The 23,033-nt window shown below is 42.3% G+C and overlaps 1 protein-coding gene across 3 annotated transcripts in view; it reads left to right on the top strand.

Moving 5' to 3' along the window:
- The window catches only part of MAGI3 (membrane associated guanylate kinase, WW and PDZ domain containing 3), a 1,411,302-nt gene that overhangs the window by 784,328 nt on the left and 603,941 nt on the right, over positions 1 to 23,033 (top strand). For all 3 annotated transcript variants that reach the window (XM_078644434.1, XM_078644433.1, XM_078644435.1), the window contains exon 7: positions 3,354 to 3,411. In XM_078644434.1, coding sequence (XP_078500560.1) covers positions 3,354 to 3,411 — 58 coding nt within the window. The remainder of the gene's footprint in view (positions 1 to 3,353; positions 3,412 to 23,033) is intronic.

The following is a 23,033-nucleotide window of genomic DNA, read 5'->3' as shown; positions in this document are numbered from 1 at the left end:
GATTCTTTTGGCATGCTCGTTTATGGGATATTTTACTCATTTCTAGGAGTATATTGTCAACGTCCACACATTCATCCAACCCTGCCTCCTCCCATTCGTTGTTCCTCCCATCCATCCATCCTCCCATCCATCCATCCATCCATCCTCCCTCCACCATCCCTCCCTCTTTCCACCCATCCATCCATCATTCCTTCCGTCCTCCCATCCATCCACCGATCCATCTATCCCTCTCCTTACTGTTCCTTCCTGATTGTTGCGTGGGTGGTTCATCAGGACTTCTCAGACTGTTATACCTTTACATTTTAATTATACCCTCTGATAGAAGACTGAGTAGTTAGCTGCGGTGTTGTCTGTTGCTGCCACTCGTAAAAACATGCCAGCCCCGTATAAAGGTAATGATCAAAGAATTCATGTCAAGTTAACCTGGGCAACCAGCCAGGTCCTGAATACAGGGCCTTATTTGTGAGGATTTTTGTTACAGAATGAACTGTCGTCCTCTGATAACCAATGCCATGCGGCCTACAAGGCTGTATTATGTACTCTCCCATGTCGAAGAATCTGTTCACCCAATCAAAGCCAGGGGCTCTTTATAGAAAGGGCCCAGGGGCGAGCCAGCAGATAGAGGTAAAATAGTTTATTAGAAAATAGTGACGAATCCAGGTTTGGTTTATATTTAACTCCAGTTCAGACCCAGCCAGACCGGAACAAGCATCCTGGGACCGGTTTCAGGGTAACACCCCTCATCAGCCAGGGAAGACCTGGCTTGGTAGTTCGGGCTGGACTGTTACCCCGAGGCTCCGGGTCAAGACTGATGTGCATATAGCTGGGTCTGAACCGGGGTGGTGAAGTGAGCTAAAGAATGATGGATTCAACCCAGATCTGTGACTGGGGGTGAGTGTCTGAAAAGTTTCAGCGCTCCATCCATCATCTCCTTGTGTTTACTTTGTTCGCCCTAGGTTGGCAGGGTATGCCCAGACGTGGGTCCCTTGCTCACTTTGCCACTGGATTCAAGCTAGCCTGGCTGATGAGGCGTGTTACCCCAGAACCGGTCCCGGGATGCTTGTTTCTGGTCCAGGACCTGGCTTGGTAGTTTGGGCTGGACTATTCCCATGAGGTACAGGGTCAGACTGATTTGCATATAGCTAAGTCTGAACTGGGCAGGCAAAGTGAGCTAAAGAATGATGATGGATTCAGCCCAGATCTGTGACTGGGGGTGAATGTATGAAAAGCACTCCGTCCATCATCTCCTTGTGTTTGCTTTATATTTAACTTAACCAGGCAATATTAACAAGAGTGCTTGTCACATTACAAAAGAGTGTAGGTTTATTTGTTGTGCACGAGCTACTCTGTTCATGTGTTCTGTTTGTTTTCATAAAATGATTGAAATTCAGCTGCAAATTATAATCTTCCTCCTTGTGTGCAAAATTATATTGAATCCAGCTTCCTCCGGAAGGGACATGCATGTATTGCAACATTGCAAACCTATGATCTAATCCGCCATTGTTAGGACTGTGCAACAGTAGTTCTTTGTTCTCCAATATTTATTGCATTAATAAAACATTTGATTTCCTCTGTGAGCAAAATGTGTATTTAATAGCCAATGAAAATAATGTGCAAGGACATAATATTTGATTTGGTGCAGTACAATAAAAATTTCTAGAACTGCCCACTTATGTAAAATCATGCTATGCATTTGTGTGTTTTCTTTGTGCAGGACTTTATGAAAGATTTGCTTTTGGCAACGAGGCAGACTTTAGATATCTTCTACTTAGGCTTCTAGACTTTGTTGCGTGTTGAATACAGAGGGCTAGATTCTTGTGGTCCTTTCTGCATTCAAGCCTATTTACTGTTAATTTGATTATTTACTAAATGTGGTGTGCTTGTTTAATTTCTTAAAGGCACATTTTATTATTCCGTTCATTGTTATTTTGGTTTGAAGCTAATTCCCTTGATTAACTACATTTTTTTTTCTATAATGATTCTATTTGAATAAGTCTGCAAATCCTGAGAATTGGAAAAGCCTTGTTGTGCAGGTTTTTTTTTAATGGTCTTGACTATGCGTTAAAGTTCAGGATTCTCCCTTTTCTACCCATCTACTTTCGTTAATTCAGGGAGTAGTGTCACCAAGCATGTGCTCACACTGACACTTGTGAGGCCCCTTCTATAATACAGATCACACTGGCACTAAATGTACACAAGGAGATCCCAAGAATGCATGCCCTCATTTCCATGGAGGCATGGCCCCTCACAATTAAGGAGATGCTTTGTCTCTGGACATGCGCTGTATTACAGATGTGGGCACAGAGGCGAAAAGGCCTTCAGGAGACACGCTGACTGTGCACCACATGGTTCACATCAGTGCCCCAAGAGGGTATGCCTTTAAAAGGAGGAAAGGGTAACCGAGGGGCCCCCAGGTATGCATCTGCAGAGGAGTGCAAACGTTCACCAGCAGCTTTTAAATGCTCACGTTCAGCATGCTGACCATGAGCCAGGTTGTGCTTGCTCTCAATGCTGTGGATTGATTGGTGTCTCTTGATCTCTAGAGGGCTACTTCCATCTCCTCTTCCATTGGCGTTGTCTGTAGCTCACCGTGGGATTCCAACACTACCAGTTTGTATTACTACCATTTCATCTATTGTTTGCTTCATAATTGTTCCCCAAAGTATTGACTCTAGTGGCAGTATTTCTCCGGATGCCAAACTCCATCGGTTTCCATACCTGATGAAAGCATGGTCAGTTGCGCTAGTCATAGAACATTTTCAGTACATCAAAACCCTGCTGTGTTACTTGGGCTTGTCCATCACTGCCTGGAATTTTCACCTCGTCCCCAATCAGAGGCTGACTCTCATAAGAGAAGAGGAGGAAAAGCCTTCATGGATGTCATGTCCAACATTACAGAGGATTACAGACATTTAGGATATGTTTCAAATCTTTGCACAGCCCACAGCCACAAAGGATGTATTTGATAAATGACTATTAATATACGGTAGAAATAATTGAGGGGGGCAGCATGGAGGCCTATCTCGCACTGCCTGTAGACTGAAACACAGGAGTACGTCCATCTACTGCTCTTAAACTTGTAGTGACTTTGAGACATGTAGATCTGATTTTGATATCCAGTAATGACCTACTAGTGCCCTTCTCTTCTACTATAGCCCGCACATTCACTCTTATGATTTTGAAACTAGAGGACTGTGTTACTACAGCCAACATAATTTATATAGTTGGCAATAGGATCACTTCTGGGGTCATATTTTCATCATAAGTGGTTTATTGCTGAACGTTTGATTACATTTTCAGATGTTTTCTTTTTGTCATTAAAATGCCTATTTATTTTTACTTTTTTATTTCAGAACTACCATATGGCTGGGAAAAGATAGAGGATCCTCAGTATGGAACTTACTTTGTTGAGTAAGTGCAGCAGAATATAATCTGAATAATCTTATTTGACCACTTTTAATGTGATATTGTATTTATTCTATGTGCTTGATGAATCACCATTAGTTTCATTCCAGAGTGTTTTCTTTAAGCATCATTTGTATTGCATGAGTTAACTCTTTTTTCTTTTTTTCTTAATAATGAATATTATAAAGAACATCTTTGGATGTAAACCAGTGGCATCACTAACATTGGCATAAGTTATAAACACTAGGAGAATATGATATTGTATTCTATAAGGTAATTATGGAATCCTGCACGGTGTTTGTGAGGAAGTAGATTGTACTTGCATTAATGTATTGCACACAACATTCATCATTCCTAAGCAATGTTCACATTTGTAACTAAATATAACACATTGTTTTTGAATTCACTCACACTTTATTTAACACTTTGCAACATTCTCTCCCGAATAATGTCCTATAAGCAGCCCCTTTCCTTTGGGGTGATTCTGTCAGGTACTTGAAATTGACATAGATAGGATTCTGTTGATACACACACTTGTCAGGGGAGCCTTTGGTAGCATCCCAGTTCTCTGGATTTGTGTTATTATGTTTTATATTGTTTTATGTTAAAATCGAATGCATGTTGCCCACAAGTGGCATCCTGGCACCGTAAACACTCATAACCCACTGGAATACAGATAAAGAGGCATGTTGACTGATCTTCGGTCAACCTTTTAGGGGGGGGGGGCAGCTGTTTACAAAAGTAGGATGACTGTACCAAATTAATTTGGATGCGCAATATGTTTGTGGAGCCTTAGAAACTAAAGAAGAGCAGCTGAAATAACCTGAGTTGGTAGTTTTTATATCTTAAAGTTTATACACTGAAAGTTCCAAGGCCATTACCTACTTTATAAACCATACAAAGAGCCTTTAACATGACCTGTGCCAATGCAGGAATGTCAAAACTGAAGTTGCGTCCCCAATGGCAAAGGTATAAAATGCATGGGTAGTGGCATTCTGTATGTGTTGCAGGCACTGTAACAACCCAGACATTCCAAGTTAGGTACTGCCGACAAAGTCCATTTGGAAAATGATTATTGCCAGCAGTCCATAAACTATAAGGTCAGCAGATGGAAGATTGCATCCAGCAGCCACAGATAAAAGAAGTATGCTTTTGTAGGTTGTAAAAAATATAGACGCCCAAGTCTACCACAAGGTGCATATGGATAAGGGTTAGGATTTAGTACTAAATCACGCCACTGCTAACCTGCATATTTTGTTTGTCCTGCACCAGCCACTGTAACCTGTTTCAGAGCTGTAAAGATTCAGCTTATTTAGGATCATTCAGTAATCGATTGCTCATTCACAGTCACTGAATCTTTCCTTGGTTTTAGATGTCCACTGGGGGAGTGGGTGGTCAATGGTGCTGTGCATAGAAGCAGAGTGGTGGCTCACACTTAATTTCGATGTGAACAGGCCAGTTTGCGGTTTCAAAGAGCCCAAAAGCCTGATTTTAAGAGCCCCTGGGCCAACTCAAGAGTCCAAGACCTGAAAGACACCTGGGGGGGAGGGAGGGGAGGGGCGGGGGCAGGAACTTGCTGTAGCTAGTTTCATGAGCTGTTTAGTGAGCCTTTTATGTATGTGAAGCTCAGCTCAGCAGATTAGCCCTTGAAGGCACTCTGGAGTACTGGATTCAAGATGAAGTTGCAGGTCAGCACAGTAGGGTAGTAGCTCCTTCAGAGTAGCAGTCCAGCAGGGTGACAGTCCTTTTAGCAACACAGCAGTCCTCCTTCCTGGCAGAGTACCCACAGGCCCAGAAGTGTGTGGCTGTCTAGGAGTAGTGCACAAGGCCCTACTGTCAGCTGCACCCAGTTTGTGACTCAGAGACAGTCTGCGGGCTCCAAATGGTCAAGGCAAAAAGATGACAACTTTCTAAAAGTAGCATTTTCAGAACTGCAATTTAAAATCCAACTTCACCATAAGTTAGGATTTTAAATTGCAGTTCCAGAGACACCAAGCATAAACTGGTTATCACTTCTCATTTGGAAATTACATGTATAAAATGTAATTAGACAACTCCAATGTTATCCTCTGGGAGTAGTAGTGAAAACGGGTTTAAGAGTTTTTCACTACCAGGACATGTAGAACTTTAAATAACATGTCTGGCTTTTTAAATATATTGCACCCTGCCCTCTCGGCTATCCAGGGCCTACCCAAGGGGTGACTTATATGCATTAAAAAAGAACGTTTGGGAGTGGCAAAAGCCAGTTCGAAATAGCAGTTCAAACTGCACTCACATGCTCTGCAGTGGCAGACCTGAGGCATGTTTAAAGTGCTACTTAAGTCGGGGGCAACCAGTACTGCAGGCCCACTAGTAGCATTTAATGTACAGGCCCTGGGCACAAGTAGTGCCACTTTACTAGGGACTTACAAGTAAGTTAAATCTGCAGATTGGGTATAAGCCAATGTTACCATGTTTTAGGGAAGAGCACAAGCACTTTAGCACTGGTTAGCAATGGTAAAGTTCTCAGAGTCCTAAGGCCAGCAAAAAAAGGAGGTCTGGAGGGAAACATTTAGGGGGAAACCACACCAGGGATGCCAAGGCTAACAGTACCCTTTACCAAGTAAATAATCCTATTGTCTCTGGCTCTTCCAATAAATGCCTTCATGTATACAGATGTAGCAGCCTCAGTGTGTCAGCTAATTTACTACTGTGGTTCCGATATGCCTGTTGGCCTACTGTGACTTGCTCAACGGGTGGGCATTTTTAATTCCAACTTGAGGCCTTGGAGACCATTCTTAGTCCTTTAGTGGCACAAAAAATGCCTGTCGATAGAGGAAGTTATGAAAGTAGTTTGGGTTCAAGGAGAAAGGATCCAAGGGTTTGCATCCTGCTTTGCTGGACTGCACAAGCTTAGGCAATCGTGATTTAGCAAAGTGGAATAAAAGTGGATTTAAAATAGATTCTGTCCCAGCTCTCTAATGTAGGGATTTTAATGAAAATATATGATAATCTGAGCTTCTGAATATTTCAGTAAGTTTCATTGTAAGTGTGTCATCTTCAAGAGTTCTTATGCAGAAGCCAGACTGATTAATATCAATCTTTCACTGGCACAGATTGGTATGTATCCTTTGCTTAAAATGGAGCAGTCCAAGATCTAGCGCCCATGCACAGCAAAAGATCGACCTCCCTTCATTCACAGTTCAGATTCTGGACACCACTAAGAGTAAATATGGGACTTTTTTTTTTCTTCATTTCATGGAATTCCATTCGCATATTTTTTCTGAGAGAGGATTTTTGTTTTTAAAACAAGAAATCTTCAAGTATTTTGAGCAATATAACATGGTTTCCCGCAGAATTGAAAATGTTGAAATCCCGCTGCACAGCATTTCCTCTCAAATGTGTTCATGTAGTTGTAAGTAGTGGGAACTCATCTGACTCTCCACCCGCCTTTTACAAATGAGCTTGCCGCTCTTTGATGTGTTCTGGGGAGATGGCACCATGTTCACTCATGAAGAAAAGTTAAAAATTGGTGGAAATCAAAAATCCTGCCTCCACGTGAAAAGGACTACAGAAAAATATGTCTGGTTCCTTGTAATAGAGATGACATTTTCATTTTAATCCAAATTGACTCCAAATGCCTCTGTACCACATATTGTCAGTGAATGGCTGCCCCCTGCTGTGTTTGTCAATTGGCGCGTGTCTTGTATCACGTCTTTATGTTTAGGTTGAACTTGTCATTAAATATGAACGATAGTAACAACTTGTTTTACATAGCACAAATGAAGGCAGATGTATGCCATTCTGTAACACTGTACAGGAGTACACAAAGCAACAATACTCAACTTATCAACCATTATATAATCAAATGCGGACAGGATCCAAAATATGGGACCCTTAGCCTTTCAGAGGACATACTGCCTCGCCTGCCATGTCCTTTTGCCATCTTTTCACATTAAGGTATTTGTTTGAAAGTGCTGCCACCAAGGGTCAGTGCACTGGAATTCCAAAGATACATAGCTTTTCAAAATAATGCATCTAAAGATGTATATCTGATAGAGACATCTAGCTGCAGCTTTTTTACCTTAGAATTATCCCCATGCATTAGACTGGATCTGGAAATCTTTCATGACCAATACCCCTGCGTGCCAGTAGGTGGAGTTGTTTGGCATTGCGTGCCTTTGACTCCGCGTGGCATTGTCGGTTTCATCCGCACCATTAGTGACGGGCGAGTTGCAAATTTAGGTACCACCCCAGCATGCTGACGTCCGTTCTTTTCTTTCTGCACGAGGCAGTGCTGATCTGGAGAAAAGCTATCCCCAGTAATTTTTTAACTGACGTTTTGTTGAAGATTTTCTGAGACATTGTCTCCTGGTGCGACAGGGATGTCCATGAGTAAGGCTGGTTTTAAGCCCTTTGTGCACGATGCCAAGACCTACGTTGATTGTCACACCATGCACCCTAAGACCTGGAGGGAGTGGCCCGTCAAGCTCTTTGCTGCTCAACGTTTGTTGCAAAGATGGTCTCAATCCCAGTGGAGAGGAAGGTCCCAGGATTGGTTGCAGAGCCATCGATCATCGCCACAGTCCAGATTGTCCAGGCAAGTCCTGAGAAAGGAAAAACAAGAAGTTGAAGAGATCTTCGACCTCACCCTGTCTGTCGAAGTCATCTTGACCCCATTCATCATTTCTTGCGCTTTACAAGTCCTTTTTTATTCATTTTTCATTTATTCATCTGACGAGATGAGGGAACATTGGCATTCAAGGCCTGGCTCTGTGGTCGATCCTGCCTCTTGGCTGTCTCTGCGCCCTCCCCAAGTTTCCTGGAGCCTGAGTGGCCCCCGCCCAACTCAGTGAGATTTATGAGGCTATACATCTCATATGTTTCCCACCCATCCCCACTGGTGCTCCTCAAGCCCCCTACTTTTTCCCGGTGGCAAGTTTGCTTTTGACTCCAGCAAGCCCCTTTGAATCCATCAATGAAGCATGACCGATGCCGGTTGAGCCATCTGGACGTATCCTGGCGCCGGTCTCTCTGCCGATGTCTCTGGTGCCGCTGCCCTCATTCTTATCCCCGACTCCGACACGAGCCAGATGGGCTTCATCAGATGTCGACTCAGGCGTCGTCTGGGGTCACCCCCTCCAGGTCGAAGTCTGAGCCCTAATCCAATAGGTTAGGACTTGGGGAAAATTGGGGTTGGGGACACTGGATGTTTATGAAGAACAGCCCGTAGACCCCAATGAGTACAGCTGATATGAGGATTTGGCGGATGCCAGTGGACTGGAAAAATCTCCAGATACTTGCTTAGTCTCTTCTTCTACCTTGGCTTTGGAGGAGGGTGCCTCATTTGCAGCGGCAGTGAGGAGAGCTGCTGAGATCCTGAACCTCCAGTTGCCCACTGTGTCTGTCAACACCAATATTTTGCCAGAGGTGCTTCAGCTGGGAGCCTTCCCATCAGAACCGCTTCTCTTGTTTAACAAAGCCCTCACAAACTGCCTACTCGAGGCCTGGTCCAAACCCTGCTCAGGGGTTCCTGTGAGTAGGATAGTAACCTAACACCCCACTTTGGAAAGCTTGGTGGCCCAATATTCCACTTCCAAATTAAATCCTTGCGCATTCCCTACCGCTCCACCGGAAAGAGAATCCAAAAGGTGAGATATCTTTGGAAAGAAGAGGTTTTCCTGCACCAGCCGGGCATTACAGTTGGTAAACATTGAATATCTTTTGGATTGATTCTCCCACTCACTCTGGAACTTGATTGTGCAGTGCCACCTATGGTGGAGGCCCGAGCCGTACTCTCCCAAGCTATTGCTAACGGCAGGGATACCACTAAGTTCACATACGATGTGGACTGGTTACGGCTGACTCACTAGGCAGGGCGGTTTAATTGTCGTGGCCCTTAGGCGCCACGGCTGCTAGAGAACCACCGGCATGTCCAAGCCTCGCTCATGGACATGCCCTTTGATAGCTCCCACCTCGTTGGAGACATACTGTACTCAGCACCGGGGCACTTCAAGGACAGCAGAGCTACGGCCAGGTCTTTGGGCCTGCTCCGTGGACCAGTGTGATCCCCAGTCCGTCTTTTACTCCTTCTGTTGACACAGAAGGGGCTTCCAGCCATGTCTCTAACCTACCAGCCACCACGGCACGCAAGCTTCCCAGCTCTTGCAAGGCTAAGGGCGACACGCTTACACATGCCTCATGGGTCAGGTAGCCAGAGGTTGGGCCAGTCCACCACTCCCTCGGCAGCCACAGCTTTCAAGCCTCTTTACTTTTCCCTCTGAAAATCATGGGCATCCAGTGGAAGGCAGGACACTCCATCACCTGCAACACTGGAGGTCTAAAACATCCGAGCGCTGGGTTTTCCAGATTGTCGAAAGGGGTGACTCCTCCCCTTCGTGACTACCCCTCCATATTGCAAAATATCTCCAGTGGTGATTAAGGGACCGTGATTGGGTCAGCAGCAGACCCCTCTCCCTTCCCAACTAGCTCTGACAATAGTGACAGATGCATCTCTCCTGGGGTGGGCGGCCATCTGGGAGAGGTGGAGATGAGACCTTTGGTCTCCAGCAGAATCTGGACTCCAAATCATCCTGTTGGAGCTCTGAGTGGTCTGATTAGCATTGAAAGTCTTTCTACCTTTCATCAAGGGAAGACTAGTGCAGATGTTCACGAACAACACTGCTGCAATGTGGTACTGCAATAAACAGTGTGGGTTGGGGTTGTTGACTCTGTCAAGAGGCCTGGCGTCTCTCGACATGGCTGGAATGTCAGGACATTCTCCTAGTGGTTCAACACCTGGTGGGATCTCTGAATGCCCGAGCTGATGAACTCAGTTGAAGATGCCTAGCAGATCATGAATGGTACCCCTAACCAAAGGTGGTGCAAGATTTCTTTCAGCAGTGTGGAGAACCTTTGTTAGGTTTGTTTGACACCCCCGAGTACACTAAATGTCAGCACTGCTGTGTGCTGAAGATACCAAGACGGCTCTCGCTCGGAGAATCTTTTCATTTCTAGTGGAACTCCAGCCTGTTTTACGCCTTTTCGCCCATACCATTCCTGCCCAGAGTTCTCAAGAAGATCAAAAGCGACCAGGCTCAAGTCATCCTTGTGGCTCCGGAGTGCTCAGAGTCTGGTATCCCAAGGTGTTGAGCATGTCCTTCAGTCCTCTGATCAGGCTGCCCCTTCAGGATGATCGTCTGATGCAGCAGCAGGAGAGGGTATTGTACCCAAACCTGCCAATGCTGTGATGTTATCTTGGCAGCTCGGCGTCCCTCCACCAAGACGGTGTACCCCAGCAATTGGCCATGTTTTCTCCAACTCCATTTGTTATGCCTAATGGGACCTTATTTTGGTGTCTACTTTTCTAATGTGCGTTTTCTTTAAGCTGGTTCATACTGGCTATCTTAGGCTTCTCACCATCAAGACGACCTTTCCAGTGGCAATTATTTTTGCCTGGAGGTCTTCCTCATCCCTCTAAAGAAGAGTTGAGACTCCAAAGACTAGACACCGAAAGAGTGTTGTTATTCTACCTTGACCGCACAAACTCATTCCAGGAGGACGATCAACTGTTCATGGGATATGTCAGGGCCAGGAAAGGGAATGCCATGCAGAAAGTAACAATCTCCTGATGGATTGTGCTCTGCATTAAGATCTGTTACTTATTAGCCAAAAAGCAGTTCGTGGAGCGATTGTTTGCTCATTCCAACAGAGCAAAGGCTGCATCCTCTGCCCTAGTATGCAGAGTTCTGGTCTTGGACATTTGACAGGCAACAACATGGTTCTCGCTGCACATGTTCACCAAACACTACTGCCTGGACTATCAGGTCTGTCGGGATGGGCACTTTGCCCTTTCGTCCTACCCTTTTGTCCTGCAGGACTTTCTAGTTTAATTTATGTTGGCAGACCCACCTCTGGGAAGGTATTGCTTGGGTAACTGTTCTAAAGTAAGGAATCCTCGTCTAGAAGGCTTTATCAGATAAGCAAGGTACTTAGCTTCGGTGACACCTTATCTGGTACAGACTCTATCTAGCTGAAAATTCCTTACTGACGCACCCATCCTTCCCGCTCTGCAAACTGATTTCTAGGTATAGGGCTGCTCCCTTTCAAGGGCTCTAATACTGTACACCAGTGGTCAGTGTTCTTCACGGCTCTGTATTTCTGGCATGTAAAGTCGAAAAAAGAAACTGACATCAGCACCCTGGAGTGGCGCCTGTATAGGTACGGTGCGCATCCCCTCCGGCGCCGTCTACACCACATGGAACCGAACAATGCCATCTACCGGTGCGCAGCGGTACTGCTCATGAAACATTTCCAGATCCTGTCTAATCCCTGGGGATAATTCTAAGGTAAGGAATCTATGGCTAGATAGTCTCTTCCCGATAAGGCATTACCAAAGGTAAGCAAATTGTTCTTTTGCTTAATTCTACCCTTTTATATTCTATTATACTGTATTATTGCATTTAAATAGCGCTTACTTTCCCAAACGAGGGGCTAACATGCTTTATTCATAGTCTTATCGTTTGCTCCATTTATTGAGGGTCATTTATGTTTTCGTTATTGCCATTTCAGTCTATTAGGCTCTGTGCGGCTCTTAATGCATGTGAACCAGCTGTAAAAATGTATTAATGCAAAGAATAAAACAACAAAAGATGTGAAGTGCCTGCACTTGATCGCAAAGTCCAGATGATATTTTTTGTAAGTTGGTTTGTGATACCCAAAACACAGAAAGCTATTAAGAGCAACTCTGTTGGTCTCAGCCTGTCCTCTACAAGAATTGTGCGTATATGTTTGTGCTAGTCAAGGAGGAGCTGGATATTTGAGTAGGAAAGGTGGCACATTTTGGCTCTTTCCATACATAGAAAAAGCTACTGGGGCTGTTTAGCACCACTGCTGTGTTGTGTCATAAGGAATCCTTCACCTCGCCTTTTGGAAGTGGCAGGCCAGTCATCTCCCTGTTGTAATTTAGTTTATTTGTTCCACTCTTGTTAACAAGTGTCCGCTCACTGTGCCTTACCACCTTCGTAATGGAACTTAGACAAAGGGAGTGCACTTTAAATAGATTATACCTTAGGTACCTTAACTTAACACATGAGGCACAAGTCAGTCTATTCCTAGATTTGACAGACTGATGACTTGGTTTGTGAATGGAACTTGACTAAGACATATTTATGGTCCTACCATACCACCTAGAATCAGTCAAAAGGGAGCATTTAGCCTTGGCCACCACGCTCATTACAATTAGCACACAGAACAGTGACTGTTGACATTCAGGTGAAAGACACCGAGCCAGTTCATGACAGGCAGCCTTAGCTGTCCATAGATCGCCATGTGTATTGCGAATTTATGGAAGCATTAGTAAGTCCCTTTTTTGTAATAATGAGTTCTTTCAAAAGTTCTTGCTACTTCATTAGGCTGTAGTGAGTTTGTCTCCATGCATCTGCCTAAACGGTGCCTTAGCCACAGTTTAGGTAAATCTGTGTACCACAGATTAATAGAAGACAGAAAGCTGTGAAAAGGATAGTACTCTATCCCTTACTGTAGTTCTGATTCAGAGGAGTCTGGTGAGAAGAGGACAGGGGTGGACCTTATTTGAAGCAGATGGGACCCAACTCCACTATCTCATCAGTCAGAAACTTGATCAGTAGTCTATTGTATTGAACCATTTTTAGGTCTCGCTGAGCCAACGCGCATGCGTTGCTCTGCGAGAGTTAAGTAAGGGCTTTCAAAAATGCTCCCAAAGTCTGCAGGCGGATCGGGGACAGTGCATGTGCGCCTGGCGCTCGCACCATTTGTCCGCCTGCAGCCTTTCAGAGGACTTTCGCAGCCGCTTTGATGTTCTCATCGAGCCGCGCGGCCACTGAGAACATCAAAGCGGACTTTTTCACTTCTAAACACTCCAAACTGTCAGCCCTCTCGCCCCTTCTAACATAGATTCGCCAATCTCTCCTTCCCCTCAAATTGTCACTTTTCATTCTCACCCCCTTACACACTCACCTCCTGATGCATATCTCACACACTCCCTGTTCCCTCGCCCTTCCAGACTGAGCCGGCCCGTAGTAGCTGTCCTTAGGGCATAGAGAGCCGTAGCACCGGGCCCAGGGACCTGAGGGGCCCATCCCATTCCTGACTGCCTTTCACTATTCCACCTCGAGTGCGGTTTAGGTGCTGGGGTACGACCATTTCCAGGCTTTTTAGAGCCCACAGCCTTCTTGCTAGTCCCAGGATAGCACCCCACCCCTTCCCTGCCTTAACTCTGTTGCTGCATCCTTCGCAGTTTAAACTCTCTCTCTTTCCCTCGTCCTTCACGATCTCAACAGTCTCTCAATATCCCTCACATTTACCCCTCTACTCCCCCCCCCACGCACACTCCTGTCCCCTTCTCCCCATTCCTTTCACCTCCAGCACTCCTCCCCTCTCTTACGGTCTCACCCCTCCCTCTCCATCTCTCACTCTCTCGTCCACTCTTTTATAAACCTGTTGCTCCCACCCCTCCCTGTCTGGCATTTGTTTGCCCACTGGGGCCGGCGCCTTGTCTTCTCCTCCCAGTCATTTGTCTCTTGCACTTTGAAGTCTAGGTAGGCGCTGCGGGGTGGATGCTATGGGCCTGGTAGAGAATGAGGTATGAGATAAAGGGTAATCTCTCCTGTGAGATGCACGCTTACATGTCACTTTTCAGTGCCCCAAGCATCACCTAGTTTTTTTGCTTCTCCTTACCCCCAGGCTGCCATCACAACCGCTCATCTGTACAGACCATACGTAGTAATTTTGTAAATTATGGGGAAAGCGGAAATAATATTTATCTGTATTTTTGCTGGTCCGACCCTGTCCCCTCTCTGAGGCGGAAGGCTTGTGGCAGCGCCAAACTATCACTGCCTGGGTTTTCAGAGAGTTGGAGTACAATTCAGCAGGCGGGGAAGCAAACAAGCCATGGTGGTAAACCATTCCTCTAGAGTCTAGGTTACTGCTTTCACCACTCTACAAAGGGCAAATGAAGGACTGGGCTGTCGGTCTCACTTTTTTTAAAATTTAAAGCGGGGTAGCCTTTTTTGCGGACGAAGCCATGAAATCCCTTTCTCATCATGCACTGCTCAGATGTTAGGTCTTTGAATTTGACTGGGTTTAGTTGCTTTCTTGAGCAGACTTGTCACAATGTATCATCATGAAGTTAATGGCCTATATGCGGGTCTAGTAAATATGGAGATATTGGGTGCACACCTTCCCTTCATTTTGTAAATCTGTTTTTGCTTTGACTGCGAAATGTGCGTGCATCACAGCTCTGCGGTCGCTCCAACACGCAGAATTCATCAAGCTTAGAACTAAGGGGGGGCAACACTTCTGCCCCTTACTGCTGCACTGCGAAAATGAGGAATTTAATCCATATTTAAACCAAGTAAACCACAGGAATCCATAGTAATCCAATTCCAGTTTGCAAAAATGATAGTCCATGTATTCCATTCTTTTTTTTTTTTAAATCACTTGAGAGACAGCCAGGTTGAAGTGGAATGTTTATTCCGCATTTTCAAATGCCAAATGTTGCCGAAAGCTTAAAACATTGACACGTGCTTTCAACCATCCTTAGACCGGTACAGTTAATGAACCCAATGCATTTCAAACATTTGTTCTTCTTCAGGGGTACTGCAAATAAGTTAAAAAAGAACTGCATCAACAATGATAAAAAGCGCACAATCTTTTGATGTCTTACAAACAATAACATCAGCTATAATTTTGCCCAGGACTGCCTTTGGCCGCACTTAGTATAACATAGCATAGCGTAACAAAACATAGCATAGCATATCAAAACACAACATAACACATAGCATAGCGTAACAAAACAGCATAGCATAACAAAACATAGCATAACAAAGCATAGCGTAACAAAACAGAGCATAGCAAATCCAAGTATAGCATAGCAATACACAACTAAGATAGCATATCATTACAAAACACAACAAAACATAGCATAGCATAACAAAGCATGGAATAGCATAACACAACATAGCATAACAAAACATAGCATAACAAAACAAAGCATTGCATAGCAAAACACAACAATAATAGCATAGCATAACAAAACACAACAAAGCATAGCACAGCATTACAAAACAAAACATAGCATAGCAAAAAAAACTAACACAGCATTACAAAACAAAACATAGCATAACCAAACACAACAAAACATAGCATAACAAAACAAAGCATTGCATAACCAGAAAACATAGCATAGCATAACAAAACACAACAAAACATAGCATAACAAAACACAACAAAACATAGCATTGCATAACATAGCATAACATAAGAAAACATAGCATTAAGTTTGATAAACTCATAGTAGCGGGCTAGCTAGCTTTAACGGGCAGTGTCTGTAAGCAACTCGGTCAACCCAGAAACAGTACTCGGTTACCTTTGCTCTTGTATTGCAGTAGCTTTGTTTATTAAACAGTGCCCATATTTATATTGTTAGCACTTTACTTGTGCAAATTTCAGGGCTCACAAAATTTTGATGAATTGAAATTCACACCTGAGGCTGTTAAGTTCGCGCTATATAAAACCCCAAGGATAAATAAAAAACTTTGCCATTTACATTGTGAATAGCTCCAACAAATACAAGACCTAGTGCAAAGTACAAAACATTGCCATTTACAATGCCAATAGCTCCCACTCTAACAAATGCGAGACCTATTGCATTTCCAATGCTTGTTTTCTTTATCATTAAATCTATTTGTCTAAATGTTTTTTGATTACTGAACATAGCGTTGACTTTACTGTAATATAACTGAATCAGTTTTGTAGTTGCTGTGTTAGAGGCCCAATGGACAAAGACCCATTTTCACACGAGGGATGTGCAGTTTGCACACTGACTGCGTTGGAAATGGCAATGCAACTTATCTAGTAATAAGTCCCATCTCAAATAGTCAATTTGCAGGAGATCACAAACGACCTACCAAATAAATATTAACAAGTTAGTTGGCAATTTGCAATTTCCTGTGATTGGCTGCAGTGCAAGGATGGAGGTTTTGAGAAAAGTGACAGACATCTGTCCCTGCATTTGCTTTCCCAATCAGAAAGTATTTGTTTTTAAAGCTGGCTGTCTTGGCTAAAGGGAAAGGTGCTACTTTAAAAAAAGTTTCCAATTTTGGAAGATATCTGAGGGCCACTGCCTGCTCCCCCTGAGACATCCATCATGATTTCCAAAGAGGGAAAACTCCCCATTTGCGAATCTGTTACATCCCAACTCTAGGGTTGGTAACTGATCAATGACCACTGATATCCCCATGCTAATTTGCATATAGGTGGGAGATGCTCTGTACATGCCCTCTCTTTTTTGCAGTTCGGAAATTATCACAAAATCCTTTTTACATATCAAAAATGAGTTCCCAACTTGTAAACAAACTTTTGTACAATATGAAAAGGCTGTTTGTTTGCAGACCCTGTGATATTGGGAAGCACAGCATTTGCAAGAGCAAAGGGTCTTTGAACATCAGACGCCTAAGAGCCTACACAATAGGAACTTTCTGTGAAAGATAGACCAAGACAGCGAAAAGTTTATTCTTTTTGCTGTCCTTAGATTGCTAATCCCATTTGTCTGCTTCTGTCCATTAATCATTGCAGCGTATATATTTTACACAAGAATCGCAATGGTTCAATAAATATTGAATTATGTAGAAAAGAATAACTGTAGCAAGCTAATAGTCAAGGTAAAATATTCTAGGATTATTATGGACCAAAGGTACCAAAGCTGTTTGCCAATATACACAGTAAACACCTATTGATGAAAACATTTTTTTTATTTAATTATATTATATATTATTTGATGTTTTATTTCTTTTTCGACATTTTTCATATTATATACATACAAGAAATGCAAAATAAATAATTAAATACATTTATAAGAGACAACATAATCATCAAGATTGTGTCAACAGTGGTTATTTGATTACAGCTTTACACTGAGAATTTTTATCGTAAAATTCAATAAAACGCTTTATCTTCAGTCTTAAAATTGATCAATCCTATAACGGTTATAATGTAAAGTTTATGTGTAGCTTATCAAAAATAGATTTTAATAGCAAATTTTTCATTTTCATTACCATTTTGCATTAACAGCATATTACGGAACTAACAATTAGACTCAGTTTTGGCTAGTAGTTTTTTTTGGCTATAAAGATGAACTTTACAAATTGGGAGATCAGACGAGGCGTCGACCCAATGAGACAAGTAATAATGGTGTGACGACATGTTCTCACCCCCAATTCGTTAAAAATAGGTCTTAACAGAGCCTTCCGCTCTTCTAGCAAATGGGGGCATGTAGTAACAATGTGTAGTAAAGTTTCATCATAGGAACCATATAACCTACAAAGGTTAGAGGACCAATTTTTTCCCATTTAGGTATTCCGTCCTTAGTCGGGTATCTCCCAAACCGCAATACCATAAACTTTTCCCGTAGGAATGATTTTAGGTGGGTCAACAAGTATGCTTGGGGTTCTAATTTGATAAATGAGTTTGTATTTGACCAAGAATGATGATTTATTCTGAACTCATCTTTATCTAAAACAATCGATAATAAGTTGGCTGATCTAGTTAATGTTTGTTTAAAAACAGATTTGCTCTTCCCCTCTTCTTCAAATGTGGGGCAATCAAAATTATTTAAACTCTCGCTTAAAAAGGATCTCCAGCTGCTAGCATGCTCGTACCTCATTATCTCCTGCCAACATTGGTTGGCAAGGGTATCTTGTTCTGAACGATATAATGAGTATAGCATTTTTAAAAAGGCAGATTGTCGTACCGGAGATTGCCTTTTCAGACCAAATTCTACTCTGACATTAGTATGTCCTATATGCTTGGGAATCCTAAAAACTGATTTAAAGACTTTTATTTGCAGGACATCAAGAATTTTCGTGTTTTTACCACGAAAAATCATTATGCCAGAAGTCAAGGATGGAGTCGGCTTTGCTATCATGACGTTTAATAGATGTTTGTGATTTGAGCATGACAACTTGTCCCTCAACTTTCTAAAAGCAAATGACAATGCGGTTACCTTTGCTTTGAGGTTAATAAAATGCTGTTTAAAAGACATATTATCGTCAAATATTATTCCTAAGTATTTATAACATTTTACAGTTTCAATATGTAACCCATTAATGTTCCATTCTTTCTTATCAGTTTTTTTACCGCCTATAATCATTATTTTTGTCTTTTTGGTATTAATTTTCAAACTATTAAGGGTAATATAATGATTAAAAGAATCAATTAATCTTTTTAGTCCTATAACGGAATGACTTAGTAATATAGTGTCATCTGCATATTGTAAATACTTAATGTCTTTGCCTAAGAGTGAGAGCGAGTGAGCTTTAACTTCTTTGAAGAGTCTAGGAAGATCGGCCATAAATAGATTAAAAAAAGGCATGGCGCAAGTACACAGCCTTGTTTCAGTCCAGTATTAGTTTCAAGACGGCGAGTAGTACTTCTGGGATCTCCGATTTTAATCTGAACCCATGTGTTGGAATATAACAATTTTATAAATGTAAATGTAGGTGTACTTGTAAAGCGCACTGCGACTCCATGGAGTATCCTGGCGCTGAAGACCGCTGGGGAACCCGTCCTGGTTTTCCCTGTGAGATGGTCCTTTTCTGGGTATCTCCAAGGTGAAACCAGGCATCCCCGGGGTCTGTGGGGGGCCGTTGTAGAGATGAGGCAAGCTTAATGCCCAGAGTTGCCGAGTGTGTTCCCTGGTTAGAGTAGGCACCGAGGCGAGAATTATCGAGTCCGTTTTGACCCTGGTCCACGACCCTGCCGCGTCGGGAATTGAACCCTGGTCCCGGGCCGTTCTCTGCTTACGGGTCTGCCGCCTCTAACCAGTGAGCCACACCACTCCATTATCATATCCAGCAATTGTTTTGGGATACCCCAATCCAAAAGTTTAGCCCACGGTAAATTTCGTGGAACAGAATAAAAGCGGCTTTAAGATCGACAAAACACATATATAACTTTTGCTTTCTATATTTTGCCCTATCGCTTAGTAAAGTCAATAAAATCAAGTTTGTGCTAGTTGATTCTCCTCTTTTGAAACCGGTTTGAAAAGCTGGAATTAGTTTATTTCTTGAAGCCCAGTCTTCCAGGTCTTCGCGGAGGCAAACAATCAAACAATTTTGCCTCCACATCAGTCAAAGCGATGAGTCAGTAGTTTGCAGGATTGTCTTGAGGGCCACTTTTATATAATGGCTGAATTATGCTTCCTTGCCATGACTCGGGAACTGATCCAGATTTGATAAAGTCATTAAATAAAATCGTTAAAACCTCTGGCCAATAAGTTTGGCTTTAAAAATTGAATTTGTAATCCCATTGGGGCCGGACACTCCATTCGTCTGATCCTGCTCATTACTTTTTTGACTTGCTCTGCATGCCAAAACTCTGTTTCTTGTAGATCAGCTTAGGCAATGAGTGGGACTTGCTCCTTAGACCGTAAGCCCTCAATATGTAACTCTGATTGGTCGTTATGCTGGACAGAACTGTGTTTTCTGCCTTCTCTGCTTGATATGATTGTCTTCTGGCAGAGAGAATTGGAGTAGAGCTGTAAGGCCGAAGGAGCAACGTAAAGATTATAAATAAGCGGCTCAGCAAGCTTGGTCTATTTTTGCAATGTTCCCCCTTTTACTACCGTTTTCCAGATTGTTAATTATGCCCCAGAATAGTTTTGGGTTTCGAGTTTTACATGAAAAATGTAATTTGGCCCATAGTCCTTCGTAATATGATTGTTTGGCTTTCCATAGCTAGTATTTGTATTGTTTTCTAGAATTTTTTGATATATGGATATCCAGAGTTTTTTGCTCTCCGTTCGATTTTCTGAAAACTGATCTTGTAGCTCTATTAAGCTCTTTTTTTAAGTGAAGCAACCGGTTATTATACCATCCTGATTTTTTTGTCCTCATGATGAAGCCTTTTGATGATGAGGAATGAGGAAAGCGACCTAAAAGTGAAGCACACAGACCAGGCCAGATATCAACCATGGACTTCCCTTCTTTTTTTTCCTCCAGAACTTTATTGATCAAAAGTTCCAGAAAATCCAGTATTTCCTTTTGATTTTTCGGATGCCATACTAGCCTTTTAAGGCTAAAGGCTATTGGTACAACTTTCAATAATTTCGCTTCTGGTAGATGATCCAGTGATAGTGCCAAGGAAATAGATTGTGGGTTGTGATCACTTTCTATCCTGGGTATTACTTGATATTTATGAAGGGTGTTTACCAGCATGGATGATATAATGGAGTAATCGATGACGGTAGAAATTGCCTGATTTTTTTATACGTGGGTATTTGACCATCATCCTCTAATAACACGAGATTAAATTTATCTAGCTGAGTTCCGCAAATATGTGTTAATGCTTTTATCGATTTGTTGACGCGGTTTTGGTTAAGGAAATGAATATTAAAATCCCCTGAGAATATTATCGTTGCTTCTGGATGGTTGTGATACAACACTTTAACTATTTCCCATAAGATAGTAAATTGAGATCATTTCTCTGATTTTTTTGTACTTAAGTAGACATTTAGAAGTATTATTGGGTGAATAAATGCTAATTTAATACATATAAGCCAAGCCATTTGAAAGTTGATTTCAAAATGTTTGACATCCAGACTTAAAGAAATGTAGATGGATAGGCCTCTACTAGCACGAGCAAAGCCTGACTTATTATTATTATTATTATAATAGGTAGTTTTGTAGCGCGCTCTGCTACTGGGGAGTATCCTGGCGCGTTGTGGAGGTGACCAAACTTGCGCAAAGCAACTTTCAAATGCTAATAATAGCCAATTAGAAGTTCCTTCTCCGTGGTCCATGTTTCCTGTAACATTAAAACATCAAAGTCCCTAAGGAAGCTTATTGTGTATGGATCTTCTTTTAACGTTTTTAGACCATTTACATTCCACGAACAAATATTAAAGAGTTTTAAAACGTTATTATAATTCTTTGGGCATCATTCGTGCCTGTCGATACTCCCTTTTGATAGTATTTTAGGGAGCCAAGTCCAGTCGTCAATAAGAGCTGTATCTTTCTTTAGCTCTTTACATACACGAGTGCCTGATTTACAGCTTGTAATCTTGATCCCGGATGTCAGATCTAAATTAATCGACAGCCCTGTAGCTCCTTTCAGGATTCTCGAATGACCTGTTAGAATCGAGTTAGTGACGGGATCCCTTAAAACTGGACTATTAGATCTAAGCTTCGGGATCAGCAAAGTAGGATATTGATTTTCAATGATTTTTCATATTTTGATACCCCATTTTTCAAATTGAGTTTTGTTTTCTAAAATGATACTAATTATGTCTGCTCGATGCCAAGTTGTAATAGTTATCTCTTTGTTAATGTTGTTACGATCTTGCTTGAATTCAACTGAATCTAAGTCATCCGATGTTAAATCTTTGAGCTCAGGAATAGCGTTCAGCAATTTCAAAATATTCTCTCGGTTCAAGATATCGTATGATCCTCTGGTGGTGTACTGTGGATAAAATGCTAATGGCATTGCTGAATCTAAAGATTGATCAGTCTTTAATTTCCCCTTTTTTTGTATTGCCATTTTTCTCCAATGTCAGCCACAAGTCAGGAGTGACCCCTTTACCACACACTGAATCATCCATTTTAATTTGTTCGGAGGGTACTGTGTGCTTGATGTTAATTGTGCTATTTTCCGGAAAGGCAACATTATTGGCAGAGTTCCGTATGACCGCGTGTTGCTCTCCACGGTGTTGTTCAATTCCTCTATGAGCATGGTCTTGTCCCCTCACTTGTGAGTTCGATGATACAGTGATTTTAGACCATATGCTGTCATGAAGTAGTTCGGAAGGTGGTCGTGTTGGGGCTTGACTGGATAGACTAGATAGGCCGGCTATCGTTTTGCCACCGCAGGATTCCAGGGGTCTAAAGATTGGATACATTTTTTTATAGTGTGCCCTGTTGGCAGGATTTCGATTGGGGATTTTTAAAAAGAATTTGAGTTATTGTGTGCTTTCCTCAGTCTTTTTCTTGCCCTTTAGGTTAGACCATCGGAGTTTGTTTTAAGAATTGGAGTATGGATCGATGTAATTTGTAGAGCATTTACATCATCTACTGATGTTTGATCCATAGATTCATTTCCTCCGTTCAGATCCTGAGATTTCAATTGCGTATTTGATTTAATTATGTCATTTGGGGATTGGTTGTCTCTTACTTCAACTTTTTTATTAGTTGGTGCTATATTATCTTGAAATTTATTTTTATTAAGACTATGGTTATATTTTGATGTTGAGTTTCTTTTGTCACATTTTTTGCCTGTGCGTTCCCAATTTCATCTGAGGGTCTACAGGTTAAAGCTTTTATATCCAACAGAGTACCATGGTTATATTCAGTTGAGGCTGATTTATTTTGTGCAATTCTATCTGACATCGTCGTTCCCTCTTGCACCATGGATCTCACAATGGTCGGTAGCTCTGAGATCTTATTGATTAGTTGCGCACAGGTACATGTGAACAATTGATCTTCTTTAACTGTTTGTACTTTGGTTAACTGGTTTGAAAGGTGAAGCAGTTTGGCATCAATTCCAGGTACATAGAGGGCCAACGTGTTCAATTTTTCAGAGTGGAAATTAAGAGCGTTAGTAATATTATCCATTGTGTT

Source organism: Lissotriton helveticus, chromosome 5_1, assembly GCF_964261635.1.
Source record: "Lissotriton helveticus chromosome 5_1, aLisHel1.1, whole genome shotgun sequence".
Taxonomy (NCBI): domain Eukaryota; kingdom Metazoa; phylum Chordata; class Amphibia; order Caudata; family Salamandridae; genus Lissotriton; species Lissotriton helveticus.
The sequence above is the reverse complement of the archived record's forward strand: the minus strand, read 5'-3'. Positions and strand labels throughout refer to the sequence as shown.